At 43.1% G+C, this 16,135-nt stretch overlaps 1 protein-coding gene across 1 annotated transcript in view; it reads right to left on the reverse strand.

Moving 5' to 3' along the window:
* The window catches only part of SELENOF (selenoprotein F), a 202,082-nt gene that overhangs the window by 147,667 nt on the left and 38,280 nt on the right, over positions 1–16,135 (reverse strand). Inside the window, exon 2 of the mRNA XM_078645917.1 lies at positions 13,276–13,443. Coding sequence (XP_078502043.1) covers positions 13,276–13,443 — 168 coding nt within the window. The remainder of the gene's footprint in view (positions 1–13,275; positions 13,444–16,135) is intronic.

Genomic DNA, 16,135 nt, shown 5'->3' on the forward strand with positions numbered 1-16,135 from the left:
CTGGATAGTGATGCCAAAGCGATACCAAAGGGGATGATGGACAGAGCGCTTGAGCAAATCAAACACTCACCCCCAGTCAACTGATCTGGGTTTAATCCATCATCATTCCTTAGCTCATTCCACCACCCCAGTTCAGACATGGCCATATGCAATTCAGTCTGACCGTGTGCCTCATGAGAACAGTCCAGCCCGGACTGCCAAGCCATATCTTCCCTGGACCGGAAACAAGCATCCTGGGACCGGTTTCGGGTTCATAACCCTCATCAACCACGCTATCTTGAATTCAGTTTCAATGTGAGCAAGGGGCCTACGTCAGTTGACTGGGGGTGAGTGTTTGATTTGCTCAAACGCTCCATAAATCATCCCCTTTGGTATCGCTTTGATCGTTAGGCCAGCACTCTGTGGAGCATCAAAGACCTTTCCAAGTTGGATCAGGTGACCGGCCAAGTGGAGCTATAGACAGCAATACCATCAAGATATGCTTTACTAAAAGTCTCCAACACAGCAAGGACTTTGTTCACCAACCTTTGGAAGGTGAAGGTGCATGCTCCAGTCCAAATGGCATAACTGTATATTGGTAATGTCCATTTGGGTTCGAGAATGCTGATTTTGCCTTTGCTCCAGGGGTCAGACCAATCTGCCAGGACCCTGATGTTAAATCAAAAGTACTGAGAAACTTGGCTGCCCCTATCTTGTCAATAAATTCATCTGCCCTTGGGATAGGAAGTGTATCTACCTTAGTAAGAGCACTGAGACCTCTATAGTCAACACAAAACCTCAGCTCTGGTTTACCGCCCTTGGCATGAGGTTTGAGGACTAAGACCACTGGGCAGGCCCAGGAACTTTCATAGGGCACAATCACACCTAACTTCAGCATCTTCCCTGATGCTTTCCTTCACTTGGTCAGACTAACTGTATAATTTACTTTCGACAGGCACACTGTCACCAGAGTCAACATTATGGGTATACCAGTTAGTCTGACAAGGGGTGCGGGAAATGAGCTCTGCATACTGCTCCAGGACTTGCCTGCAACTAGCTTGCTGTTGGGCAGATAGGGTGTCTGAAAAGACCACTTCATCAACTGACCCATCTTTAGGACTGTGGGAGAGGAAGTCAGGAATAGGTTCACTCTTTCCTGATCCTCATCAGTGAACATCAGCATGGCCACATCAGGCCCATCATGGAAAGGTTTACGGCTGTTCACATGGAACACCAAGTGAGGGTTCCTGCTAGTGCCTAGGCCAACCCGGTAGGTGACCTCACCTTTTCTTTCAAGAATAGGGTAAGGGCCAGCCATTTGTCCAGGGGTGCCACAGGCTCTAGTACCCACACCTTCTGCGCTCATTGGAACGCCACCAGTGCAGCCTTTTGCTCATACCAGAGCTTCTGGAGGTCTTGACTGGCCTCAAGGTTTTTGGATGCTTTCTCCTTGTATTCAGCCATCCTTGAACATAGGCCAAGTACATGTTCCACAATGTCTTGTTTAGCCTCTGAGGTCTCTTTCCCTGCCTTCCTTAATTAGACACAATTATCCCCAAACAGAAGTTCAATGGGGAAAAAAAATCTACTCCCTTCTGAGGTGCTTCTATGTCAGCAAAATGCAGCCATGGCAAAAGAACGTCTTACCTCCTGAGGTTTTCAGGGAGTCACATGATCATACATTACATGGTTTTGTTGAACCTCTCAACGAAACCATTCATTTGTGGGTGATACAGGGGTATTAAACTTGTAAGTCAAACCACATTCCTTTTAGGTAGCGAAACATGAAGTTACTACTTCTGCCTGACACCACCTCCTAGGGGAAACACACTCTTGTATAAAGACTTAAGGCGGCTCTGGCAACTGCCGGAGCAGTGACAGTCCTATGGGGTATACCACCAGTATGCTACTGTTCCCTGATGCTGTTGGAGGGTTCAGGGAGCCAACAAGGTCAACCCCTACCCTTTCAAAAGGGAACTCCAACACGGGAAGTGGGATTAATGGGGCCTTTAGGTGGTCACCTGCTTTGCCACTGGCTTGGCTGGTAGCACAGGAGTTACAAAACTCCTTCACCTTCTGGGACATCTCTGGCCAGTAGAAGTGGGCGACTAACCTACTCCAAGTTTTGGTCTGGCCACGATGCCCAGCTAAGGGGATGTCATGAGCAAAAGAGAGTCAGAAGTCTTTATACTGCAGAGGCACTCCATTCTCCTAGTGGCACCAGGTTTGGGGTCTCTGGCCTCAGTGTACAGGAGTCCCCCCCCCCCCCCAATGTGTTCTGTAGGAGCCACTGACATCTCCCTTTTTACGGTCAACAGTTTGCGGTCTCCGGCGTGGGACAGGTCCTCTGTCCCTGGCACAGCTCTTCCCTTTAGGTTCTCCTGATAGAGCGAGATTCAGAAATGTTTTTCATTTCAACTCGTGAAGTCACACTTCCATAATCAAGAATAATTATATTAATAATTTGTGCTGTGTGTGTATTAATTCAATCTAGATAAGTTACATTACACAAAGGGTTACTAACATATGTGCTCATAAATGTGCAATTTGTTGCATTTCCTTGTACGTGGAGATTAATAATTAATCGTGTCTATTGTTGTGTCATCTCTTCTAATCATAAAGGGGAAAGGATCACTTGTCCTGCTTAAACCTTGGGTTTCACAAGGTGAGGAAATGATATCTCCCAAATATAACTCTCATACACGTGTATTTTTGGATGGTTCTCTCTCAGCGGTATATAGTGGGTACCCGCTATTTTACACGTGCGTGCGTAATCATCGAGTTATTTTATAGTATTGTGCACCCTCCACCAGGAGGTTTGGCCTTAGGTTTAAGGCAGTAGTGATCGTGAATAGGGGAGGGGTTGTGGTGATGGTAAGACTTAAAAAATCCGGACAGCCAGACTTAGGCAATTTTAATAGGTCTGGATTCGGACTTGGTTAAAAAGTTAATGGTGCACTTTTTGAATTGGTAAGGGGTTCAAGTGCATATCATGTATAAAAAGAGGTCAACATGTTTCAGCCCTTGGTAGTCAGAAGATCTTAGGCTTTCGTCAGGACCAATGGGGGTGAATAAATAGTGAAAAACAGACTTAGTGAGAAAGAAAAGGTAAATTGACCTGATCCTTCCGAATTCAAGGTTTCATTGTACCTGAATAATGAAAAAACACACACAAACAACAACAAATAGGGAGACAGGGTGCGGGAAAAAAACGTATTATATACAGTAGTTCCTCGTCGTTTTATAGGAACTCATAAATGGCAATGTTAAACCTCATACTCATTTCAGGCGTCAACTCTTCCTTTTCCATACTCCGATAGGTAGGGCTAGTACTGTATTGTAGTGCCCATAGTTTTAAAATAGTACTTTCTCAGTGCGTGGTTTAAGGTGAAAACTAGTAGGTGTGGCCGGTCTATGGTGGCTTGCATACCTCATACATACCATGCTCACTATCGCATATCACACGTGTGGTTATAAATGAATATAAGCATGCTCGTTTCAGTGTCAGAATACGTCTAGCAGTCGTTGTTGCAAAGTGCGTGGTGGAAGGCTATAATGGTGCCCAATGCGTAGCGCGCACTAATGCGTACCTTGTTTGGGATGAAGAAATACTTCATCGGGGATGGAGGCTTAACGAGAGAGGATTACTAGAAAAATATCAAAGGACAAGTAGTTACAAGCCGCGGTGTATACTTGCGGTTTGGTTCCCGTGTTGTAGATGGAATGCGCATCGCGTTACCTGTATTCCTTCTAACTCGGACTCTGCCGCATGTGCTGGCGCTGCCTCTCAATCACCCGGAACTACCAGGAGGTGCGGTTCCGGGTGGGTTTTAACACAACAATCATGGAAATGGAAGAGATACTTCCCGCTTTTTCAGTAACTTGTTGTTCTGATCTGGTACCGGGCAAATGAGACTAATTTAGAAATAAATAACAAGAATACCGAATTAGTTCAGATCAGATATTGGATTTAATTATGAAGTGTGATATTGCACGCCCAATGATTTGGCACGTTAAATTTGCTCGAGTGGTTCTTCACGGAATTATGAACCAATTGGACAGCCAAGGGATTATTACCAAAATGGGAAAAGCGGCCCTTGTAAGGCACTGCTAATGTGCTAATGCTTAATTTGAGTAGATCTCATACAGGGCAAGGGTAGGCCAGTATGTTGGGAGGCTCTCAGATGGTTACTCTTATGACAATGTGACTAGGGTCAGTGGACGGCTGCGTTTGGTAGAGCCACTGATGTTTTCACTCTAAGTACTATAATGGGGCTTAGGTTCATCTGTTTAGGGATAACCACGGGACAGAATCGTTAAGGCCCTGGGTATCCGTTTTGAGCCTGTGGACCCAGCGCTGCTCCTTTTCAAATAATATTTGTGTAGCATTTCTGTCCACTGTGTCCAGGCTTTCTAGGATCACCCAGTGCAGGTCACTGGCTGTGTGCTGTTTCTCTTTATAATGGGACGACATCTTTGTCGTGGTTCTTTTACAGTTCACGTTGCTCCTGTGCTCGCAGAGTCTCTGTTTCGCTTTTCGACAGGTCATCCCAATGTATCGCATGTCACAAGGACATGTGATCATGTATATGATGTGACTGGTATTGCAATTTGTGTGTTTTCTTAATTTCCACAAAAAGTTTGGAAGTAGTTGCAATTCTTTTGTAGGTTCTGTAGTTGCGCACATGACACAGGTTCCACACGGGTAGTGTCCAGTGATTGGGGGATTGTTCCAGAGCCCTGGTTGTTGTTTCTTCTTTTTAGGAGGTGGTCGTGTGTGGACCAGGAGGTCTTTTATGTTGCTGCTCCTCTTATTTGCGAATCTGGGTTTTGACCAGGTCAGAGTGTTGGATGTTATTATCCTCCAATTTCGATTGATAATCTTTTTCACCTGGTTAGTGATCGGACTGTATGTAGTGACACAAGTGGTCCTATCGTCAGTCTGTTTTGGGTGACTTTCGAGGAGAGATTCTCTGGGCTGATTTCTAGCTCTTTTGGCACTTTCATAGGTGGTTGAACACCCAAGATGAATGTCTCAACTTCACCTACACATCCCATGTTCATAGTCTTGATTTCCTAGACATAACCATATTTGCTGAAGATAATACCCTCAAAACAAGAACCTATTTCAAACCTACCGCTAAAAATAGCCTACTTTCCTTCAAGAGCTTCCACCCTCGCCCTTTGAGAGAGAATCTCCCATACAGTCAATTTTTACGACTGAGGAGAAATTGTAGTTCAATAAAAGACTACAAAGTACAAGCAGATGACCTCTACGCCAAACTAACAGTTAGAGATTATCCAAAAAGAATCATCAACTCCTGTGCCAAAAGAGCTAGAAATCAGCCCAGAGAATCTCTCCTCGAAAGTCACCCAAAACAGACTGACGATAGGACCACTTGTGTCACTACATACAGTCCGATCACTAACCAGGTGAAAAAGATTATCAATCGAAATTGGAGGATAATAACATCCAACACTCTGACCTGGTCAAAACCCAGATTCGCAAATAAGAGGAGCAGCAACATAAAAGACCTCCTGGTCCACACACGACCACCTCCTAAAAAGAAGAAACAACAACCAGGGCTCTGGAACAATCCCCCAATCACTGGACACTACCCGTGTGGAACCTGTGTCATGTGCGCAACTACAGAACCTACAAAAGAATTGCAACTACTTCCAAACTTTTTGTGGAAATTAAGAAAACACACAAATTGCAATACCAGTCACATCATATACATGATCACATGTCCTTGTGACATGCGATACATTGGGATGACCTGTCGAAAAGCGAAACAGAGACTCTGCGAGCACAGGAGCAACGTGAACTGTAAAAGAACCACGACAAAGATGTCGTCCCATTATAAAGAGAAACAGCACACAGCCAGTGACCTGCACTGGGTGATCCTAGAAAGCCTGGACACAGTGGACAGAAATGCTACACAAATATTATTTGAAAAGGAGCAGCGCTGGGTCCACAGGCTCAAAACGGATACCCAGGGCCTTAACGATTCTGTCCCGTGGTTATCCCTAAACAGATGAACCTAAGCCCCATTATAGTACTTAGAGTGAAAACATCAGTGGCTCTACCAAACGCAGCCGTCCACTGACCCTAGTCACATTGTCATAAGAGTAACCATCTGAGAGCCTCCCAACATACTGGCCTACCCTTGCCCTGTATGAGATCTACTCAAATTAAGCATTAGCACATTAGCAGTGCCTTACAAGGGCCGCTTTTCCCATTTTGGTAATAATCCCTTGGCTGTCCAATTGGTTCATAATTCCGTGAAGAACCACTCGAGCAAATTTAACGTGCCAAATCATTGGGCGTGCAATATCACACTTCATAATTAAATCCAATATCTGATCTGAACTAATTCGGTATTCTTGTTATTTATTTCTAAATTAGTCTCATTTGCCCGGTACCAGATCAGAACAACAAGTTACTGAAAAAGCGGGAAGTATCTCTTCCATTTCCATGATTGTTGTGTTAAAACCCACCCGGAACCGCACCTCCTGGTAGTTCCGGGTGATTGAGAGGCAGCGCCAGCACATGCGGCAGAGTCCGAGTTAGAAGGAATACAGGTAACGCGATGCGCATTCCATCTACAACACGGGAACCAAACCGCAAGTATACACCGCGGCTTGTAACTACTTGTCCTTTGATATTTTTCTAGTAATCCTCTCTCGTTAAGCCTCCATCCCCGATGAAGTATTTCTTCATCCCAAACAAGGTACGCATTAGTGCGCGCTACGCATTGGGCACCATTATAGCCTTCCACCACGCACTTTGCAACAACGACTGCTAGACGTATTCTGACACTGAAACGAGCATGCTTATATTCATTTATAACCACACGTGTGATATGCGATAGTGAGCATGGTATGTATGAGGTATGCAAGCCACCATAGACCGGCCACACCTACTAGTTTTCACCTTAAACCACGCACTGAGAAAGTACTATTTTAAAACTATGGGCACTACAATACAGTACTAGCCCTACCTATCGGAGTATGGAAAAGGAAGAGTTGACGCCTGAAATGAGTATGAGGTTTAACATTGCCATTTATGAGTTCCTATAAAACGACGAGGAACTACTGTATATAATACGTTTTTTTCCCGCACCCTGTCTCCCTATTTGTTGTTGTTTGTGTGTGTTTTTTCATTATTCAGGTACAATGAAACCTTGAATTCGGAAGGATCAGGTCAATTTACCTTTTCTTTCTCACTAAGTCTGTTTTTCACTATTTATTCACCCCCATTGGTCCTGACGAAAGCCTAAGATCTTCTGACTACCAAGGGCTGAAACATGTTGACCTCTTTTTATACATGATATGCACTTGAACCCCTTACCAATTCAAAAAGTGCACCATTAACTTTTTAACCAAGTCCGAATCCAGACCTATTAAAATTGCCTAAGTCTGGCTGTCCGGATTTTTTAAGTCTTACCATCACCACAACCCCTCCCCTATTCACGATCACTACTGCCTTAAACCTAAGGCCAAACCTCCTGGTGGAGGGTGCACAATACTATAAAATAACTCGATGATTACGCACGCACGTGTAAAATAGCGGGTACCCACTATATACCGCTGAGAGAGAACCATCCAAAAATACACGTGTATGAGAGTTATATTTGGGAGATATCATTTCCTCACCTTGTGAAACCCAAGGTTTAAGCAGGACAAGTGATCCTTTCCCCTTTATGATTAGAAGAGTTAACTACGGAGATTGAAAGGATCTTCTCTCTACCTCCCTACCCCCTTGATGATACATATTGTTGTGTCATGACTAATAGCGGCTGATTTAAGAGAAATGGCATGTGCTTATTTTGCTTTCTTGTCTAAGTGGTGTCACTCTATTCTATATAGGTGCATAAAGAATCCTGCTGGATTAAATGAAGAATGGTAGATATAAATGCTGCTTTATTTGTACGCTTCAGCTAGGTAATTTAGACTAATGGGTTAATAATTAGTAATGGCGGGTGGCAACAGAACAAACTATATTTCTTGCATTAATTATTCTTTTGTGTTTGTTTATATGATCGTTTTAAAAGAGGCATTGGGCCTAGTGAAAATTTGCGTTTACAAATAATCTGCTTGGAGCCAGAAAGAGTCCATGTTGGCAACGAGTTCCTCTAGCCTGAAACAATTTGTCGTGATGCTGACAATCCTTTAGTCGAGTAAGGCCAAGGCCAGGAACCGGCAAGGAGGCCTATGACAACACCGTATCTGAGGAAGCAAAAACTTTTTTGTACCTTATGTTGCAAACTGGAGGCAACTGCGTTGTTTGAAAGCTAGAGACAATGGTCTCTAAGAACGTGACGGAACTGAGATTCTGAAAATGTGGTGGCACGTTGCCTGTCACTTTTGGACCAATGGGACTCCGATTTTCAGCAGAGAAAAATAAATTTTCTTAGATTAGCTTAGCGTAGAAAGGTATAAAAACTCTTACCCCGTGAAGAGTTACCGCTACTCCTTGCTGACCTTTTGATGAGGGTGTCGTGCAGATGAACTTTCCTTGGAGCACGTAAGAGCCCTAAAAGACTTTACTTTTAATTCTCCATTATAGTTAGCCTAGTTAGGGACTTAGGTTTTGAAAATGCCAAACTAATAATTTTCAATTGCAATGATATTTGATTTTCATAAAAAACTGTCATAACCAGTTGCAATGATTCAAATAAAAATGCTTTAATAAAATTTCTAATATCATATTCCAAATAAGTAGCTAAATAAATCTTACTTTGGAAAACAAGCTGGCCTTGTTATTTCCTGAGTTTAGGTTACCTATAGCTAGATCTTATCGCCACAGTGGCTTAATTAATTTGTAGGGTTTGTAAGTATGATGAATTCATTTACCGCGGTTGTATATAAATGTATATAATTTGTGTATAGGTTAATTAGGTCACATGATTCAGTACGGCAAAATATGTCATGTTAGATTTATGGGCCTTGTGATTGATTATTGATTGATGGTGTATAATGTGGAGTTGGGTAGCGTAGCTTATGATACATTTCCTATAGCCCGCTGGATCACTCCCTGAACTTAAGAGCTCTGCCATGTAAAGCCCAAGCACCTGGGGTTCAGTCCCCGCTGGGGCCGACATGTTTTCTCCCTGAAGAGATGGGACCCAAGCTTGTGGCTGATCAGAAGCTGGCTTCCCAGACTTCTTGCATTTTCTCTTGGATGATTGGGCCATTATTACAGGCACCAACTCCTCTTTTTCACAGTGGGCTCTGCACTATGCTCTTGTTTTCACACACACCCATTCAGGTATACTCAGCATGGGTTTTCATTTTGACCTCAGCCCAGGCTGAGGACTGCAGATTATTTCCTAGCAGACATGCTACAGGAATTGAATTGAAGATGGTACAACCCCCTTCTTATGACCAGTAACCCCTCCCCATTCCAAAGACACTATTGCCATTGGATGGACCTTAGTCTGGTTGTCAGCATTGAGGATTGTGAAGGTCTCAACAGTCAGATACTGTTCTAGGTATATCAGTTTCTCAATCACCACAGGGACATTTGCACCTGTGTCCCTCAGTGCTTCAATTCTAACCCCAATAATATGTGGCTGTTGTATTTATTTATAAGTTCAAAAGTGGGAACCACTTATGGACAATATTTAAAGGGATCCAGTGTACATGTCCAGTCCACCAAATCGCAAAAAGGTACAAAGTTCCCCAGAGGAGCGATAAAAAGTATGTGTGTGCTAAGGAGGAGAACCAAGGCAGGGGACAAGATGTTCCCTTATTGGAACTAGAAGACCTCACACACCCAGACAGCTAGGTGTCATGCTTCATCATTGGTCTCCTGCTCCTCGTCAGACTGGCGCTGCAATGTCCGACTGGCGCCAAAAAGGCGCTCTTTGTTGGAGTTCTTTTGTTCCAGCCAATGGTTGAGTGCGTGTGAGTGGTCTGGGTAAAGGTGTAGTCGTGAAAAGGGTGGTGATATTAAAAGAAGGTGGGTGAGTCCACAAGGGTCTTTATTCACTTGGCTGACTCCCTTGGTTAAAAGGGTGGGAGGGGAGGTAGGGACTGTAAGGGGTACAGCTGACTAACTCAACCCTCTAAATAGGTCGACTTGTTTCTTGTCTAACTGGCAATTCTTCAGGACCTCTTTGGAGCGCTCTTTGTGTGGGTAGGTTTCGGACCCTGGCTGCTCACACTACAGGTACCTTACCTTATTGAGCAGCCCCACGGGAACAGACTGCGGGGCCCATTAGGGACACTCCTAGGGTCTCCCCGTTAGAGCATGCATTCTTACTGACCCAGTGAGGTTGTATGTTTCTGCTTTTTGTCTTTTTTGTTGTCTTTCACTGTGTAGTACTGAGCACTCGAGGTCCTGAAGAATTGCCAGTTAGGCAAGAAACATGTCGACCTATTTAGAGGGTTGAGTTAGTCAGCTGTACCCCTTACAGTCCCTACCTCCCCTCCCACCCTTTTAACCAAGGGAGTCAGCCACGTGAATAAAGACCCTTGTGGACTGACCCACCTTCTTTTAATATCACCACCCTTTTCACGACTACACCTTTACCCAGACCCCTCACACGCACTCAACCATTGGCTGGAACAAAAGAACTCCAACAAAGAGCGCCTTTTTGGCGCCAGTCGGACATTGCAGCGCCAGTCTGACGAGGAGCAGGAGACCAATGATGAAGCATGACACCTAGCTGTCTGGGTGTGTGAGGTCTTCTAGTTCCAATAAGGGAACATCTTGTCCCCTGCCTTGGTTCTCCTCCTTAGCACACACATACTTTTTATCGCTCCTCTGGGGAACTTTGTACCTTTTTTGCGATTTGTTGCATTTATTTCTCAAGATTACTGGGCCAGACAGCCGGGGCAATTACATCCACCCCACCCTCGGGGACTTGAGTTGCTTCAGTGTGCACTCTGACTTGGTCAGGGCACACCAATGATGCCATCTGGAGACTTGCCAATCAGTAGGAACGGCAGGTGCACTAAGGGGGCTCATTTATAACAGATAAAGTCTCTAGTTCAGTGCTCATTGGCTTTGCCATTAAAGCACCAAGCCTTCTTGATATTCCAGTTCTTACTCTGGTACCCATCATTCTGTGTATTGTCTCAGGGCCCACACTCGTGAACAGGTTTTTGGGTGACTCTGTTTTTGTCTTTAGACTGGCCACTAGGTTTCCCTTGGGGGTGTAGAAACCCCTTTCTTTTGGTCACCCCACGATGAATTGTCTTGGTTACCCGTGTCTCGACCCAGTGGTCAGCCTTCTATCCCAATTCTTGGGAAGAGACTGGACCTAGGTCCACCAATTGCTGATGCAATTTTTCAGGAACAGTTACTCAACTGATGCTTTTTCAAAATAAAGCCCATCATAGTCTTGCACCTGGTTACATTTTCACCAGGTTTTGCGAATTTCCCTGAACCTGTACTCCTCAGTGGCGAGTCCAAAGCCCTCAATCAATGTATCTTTCATGAGGTTATAGGGCTCAGCATCATTCTCAACCAATGTCAGGAGCCTATCCATACACTTTCCTGAAAATAGTTCCCCAGAGTAAAGCCCCAATACTTCTGGCCGAGTCTACCCATCTTACAAGCCCTCTCAAAGGCTGTAAATCACTTGGAGATATCATCTTTTACATAATGGGGACATTCCCTTTGGGGATTTTGGGGTCAAAAACGTATTCTTTCTCCCTATTTAAAACTTTGCTGCAGCCAGAGATGGGTGCAAGACTCATCTCTGCTCTCTCCTTTTCTATGGCTAAGATATTAGCTTCCAGGGCTACTCTCCAAGCTAATTTCTGAAGTTCAGGATCCTCCTCCTCAACGTCATCTGGGGTACTAATATCAGTACAGGCCTCGAAAAATCACAAAAATCTTACTAGACCTGCAGGTCTAGTGACTTAAATAATCAACTCAACCTATTTGTAATGTTCTTGACCCATAAACTGGTTTCAAATTATGTGATTGTGGGCAAATAATTTAATTAATTGAGCCGCCATTTTCTTCGTTATCACATACGAGAACACTTTCAAATATGTCTGCTGTACAAAAAAACTTTTTGTTTGATTTAATAGACTAAACTTTCTTTCCATATATAATACAAATCTAGCCACATATAGGATACACATGACTTGACTCTTAGTTCATGAACGGCATTTTCATCAGAGGGGGCAGGAATGTTTTTCAAATCATGTTTAAAAACGATCACTTTTAATAAATACATAACTAAAGCACGAAGTGGCATCAGCAGTTGTTGCATTGAAATGGCCACAAACTTTCCCAATGACATGCAGCTTTACTGATAAAACGATATAGTGTACAAAAAGATGTTTGGAAACAGTGTTTCTGCAAATATGTGTCATTCGCACATCACCAAGTAAGGTTTTCTGGTTTGTTTTGCTATTTAACTCTTTGTTTGCATCACACTTCTTAATTACAAAAGAATGTACTTTTGTAAATCATAATATATTTTGAAATATTTGTAATATTAATTTACAGGCTATTTTTTTAATGTTATGTGTTAGAGAAAAATAACTGACAGCTTCAGACAGCTCACTTGACAAAAGCCTCTAACTCTAGTAAGAGAGAGAAAAATAAACCCAATTTTCCAAACAGCTATTAGTCAAAAGACAAACTGACATTTGACCTCTTTCCTTGAACAGACAGTGGATCAGGAAATTCGAGACCAGTTCATTGGTCAAGTACATTCCAGTTAGGTGGAGTAGATTATTCAAGTTACTAGACCTGCTGGTCTAGTAAAATTTTTAGAACCCCGGACACATTTTGCATCGGACACCTGAATAGCTCACGAGAGGAGGTATTTGTTGAGACAGAGATGTTACTAAAAACTTGGTTATTCATCATCCGCAAACAAGTAGTACTCTCAAACTACGAGTATCCTACATTTTATAGTTTACACAAAAGCTAAGAACAACTCTTTTGTAATATCATAGAATGCTGTTTCAGGTCAGTCATACTGAAACTGTCAGAAATTCATAAACAGGCACTAACTTTTATAAGTCAAAGGCGGTGTTGTCAATAAAATGTCTTTCCAGCACGGGATAATGACCATCTAAGCATTGTTTCTATTACACTATCTATGATGAACCTAAAAGTAAAAATTCTAAATTGCTAATTGAGTATGTATTCATTTGGTCATTAAATAAGTAGCACATTGGGACCAAGTCAATATAAAAATACTCCAAACAGAGGGTATTTGCAAGTTAACTTAAGACTGATATTTGTGAAAAATACATTTCATCCATAAAATATGAAACAGCTTTTGACATGACCACAAAAACCTTTTGTACAAAGCAAACCTTTTTTGATTCGAATTTGGCTTCCTCTTGACAGCACTGTTTACAAAATAGCTCAATATCTTCCAGGTTGAACTGGCCAAGAAGGTCACAGGAGCTGCATAGAAGATTGGTGGAAAATCCAAGTTCTCGACAGGCTTCGGATGATATTTCCGATCCATATGTGGATGCCTAAAAGAAAAAAGATTGTAGGCTAGGTTTCTTCCTGCATACTATTGTTTAATGGTATACAGAGAAGTAATGTGAGCATGCACACATGTTAATTTTACACCAAGGATCACTGAAGACTAAGCACACCCACAGGCATAGTCCTAGTCTCCCACAAGTATATTTGAGAATGCATGGAATTATTACATTACACGCCTGAGCATATACAATACACACCACAGGGAAAGAGAACGCGAGCTTCAGGTTTCCCTTAGTATGTCACAGCATGTACTGGAACAATTTATTCTACTTCATATAATTTTACAATTAAGAGTAATATTATTCAGTTGCAATTAGTGACAAACCCCTGAAGATATAGTCCTGCTTTAACAGTGTTTAACATATAACAGAGTTATCCTACGACACAACCAAGACTTTGATTCATTATTTGATGTCATTGCCACAATGGTTATAGAGTGGTTGTTTAACAGCCAACCATACTATACTACTACAATACAGATTTCTAATGCGTGTGGCTAAGCAAAGCCTCCCCAGCGCTAGCCACACCACAGCCAAAGCACCTGTGATGAGCAGAGATCAGTATTATTGAGATGTTACTTAATTGGGTAAGAGACATGTATTTAGCTGTTTCCTGAACAGCATCTCCTTATCTATCATCCGAAGCTCGATGGACAGTGAGTTCCATAGTTCCGGCACTAGACAGGAGAAGGAGCATCTGCCCAGAGTCCTTAGTATTCGGGGAACCTTCATAAATCAGGCAGTGGAGGACCTCAGAGCCCTGCTGGGGTATAGGGTATCAGCATGGCCCTTACCAGACAGGGTCCCTTTGTATGGTGTCCTCTATATACTAGCCATAACGCCTTGAACTTCATCCGTTTTCAAACAGGGACCCAGTGCAAGGTGACTAAGGCATTTTTAGCAGAGATATGTTTTGGAACATTGAGCAGCAGCCGAGCCACTGCTTTTTGTACAACTTGGAGTCTTTTTCTTACGTGACTTGGGGAGCTACGATATGGGGAATTCCCATAGTCAATATGAAATAGTACTAGGAAGGAAGGGGAAGTAGGTCTAGGGTTTTTCAAAAAGTTATAAGAATGCCACTACAGCTGGTGGCATGTTTCTTTGCTTGTGCTTCATAGAAAGGGAATTGTCAAACCACACACCCAAGCTTTTAATGGGGGCCTTAGGGGTTGGAGCATTGCCTAGACACTTCAGCCATTCAAGAGTCAGCTGGGGGTTGAAGCTGGTATTCATCATCATAATCTCTGTCTTTTCCCCCATTTAATTTGAGAAAGCAGCCTGCCATCCATCTGGCTACTTTTTCTAAACAGAGCTATCTGCTGGTAATGGGCTCCTTTTCACTGTATGCGTGAGACAACTAATTGCGTATCTTCTGCATAGGAGGCAATTGACAGGCCGATTTCCTGAACGATGTCAGCGAGTAAGCACATATATAGGTTAAAAAGTGTGGGACAGAGCGGAGCCTGCGGCACCCCGCACTTCAAAGGGTATCAGGAATTACAGGAGTTTTCACAGACCTGAAATGCCCTGTGTTTAAGGAAGGAAGTGAGCCAAATTAGAGAATTGTCTTTTATTACAGCTTCACCCATTCTTTGGATAAGTATCTCATGGTCTACTGTATAAAAGGCTGAACTCAAGTGGATTAGCTAATAGGGCTAGGGCTAGGGCTGTGATTGATTGATAGAGGCAGGTCTCAAACTGGCTCTAGGGTTTGGTGCAAGGTTTCTTAATGGTTAGGGCTTCACTAGGATTAGTTAAGGTCAGGGTTCAGGGCGTCTCAACCAGGGTGTCGTGGCTAGGGGCAGGGGGGACAGGGGCAGTTGCCCGTTTGGGATTGGTCAGGCCTAGGGCCGAAAATGCTGCGCTTTTTTCCATTCACTTGCACACACCTTAACCCATCAACAATCACATTAACACACTCACAGCAAATGTACTCTACTCATTTACTACAAACAAACCCTACACACATTCCAATGTCTCATCGCCCACGTCAAAACTCCACAAACCACACTTCTACATCCTTCTACCCCAACTACCACACAATGCACCTTCACTCACAAAACATAAGTCTATCCCGTACCACTAATCAATTTACACCATACGTAACTATATCCCATCCAGACACATTCCCTACTCATACAAGGCTCAAGCTCTACCCTCTAATTACTCTAACAGACCCTTTTCTGTCACCACCAAACCTATACTCAGCCTTCCATTTTTTCATCCACAGACACGCTCCTCCACTTTTTACCAGAAAATCACGACCCCACAACCTTTATACTGCACTACACCACACATATTGACTTCCAGTGATCAAATCTAACACAAACACTATTAACTATAGTCCATCCCCTCTCACACCACATACACTCTTTTCCAAAACACATCACCAGCCCTTTACCTTGCAGCTTCCACTCGCCAACAATACTTTACATACAAATATTTCTCAGAAAACAAATACTTAATCTCTTCTCACTACTCCTCGAAAACAAAATATAACACACACAAGCACAACAAAATCACACACACACTACCTCATAACACTGCCACAAAATAAAAACATACACCCACTCCCACCCTCGACTACACAAATAAAACACACCCTAAATTAACTCTACTGCCAAGCTTTCACTCTTCGGTACACCGAACATATACAGAAACACAGCAGCTCTCT

Source organism: Lissotriton helveticus, chromosome 1_1, assembly GCF_964261635.1.
Source record: "Lissotriton helveticus chromosome 1_1, aLisHel1.1, whole genome shotgun sequence".
NCBI lineage: Eukaryota > Metazoa > Chordata > Amphibia > Caudata > Salamandridae > Lissotriton > Lissotriton helveticus.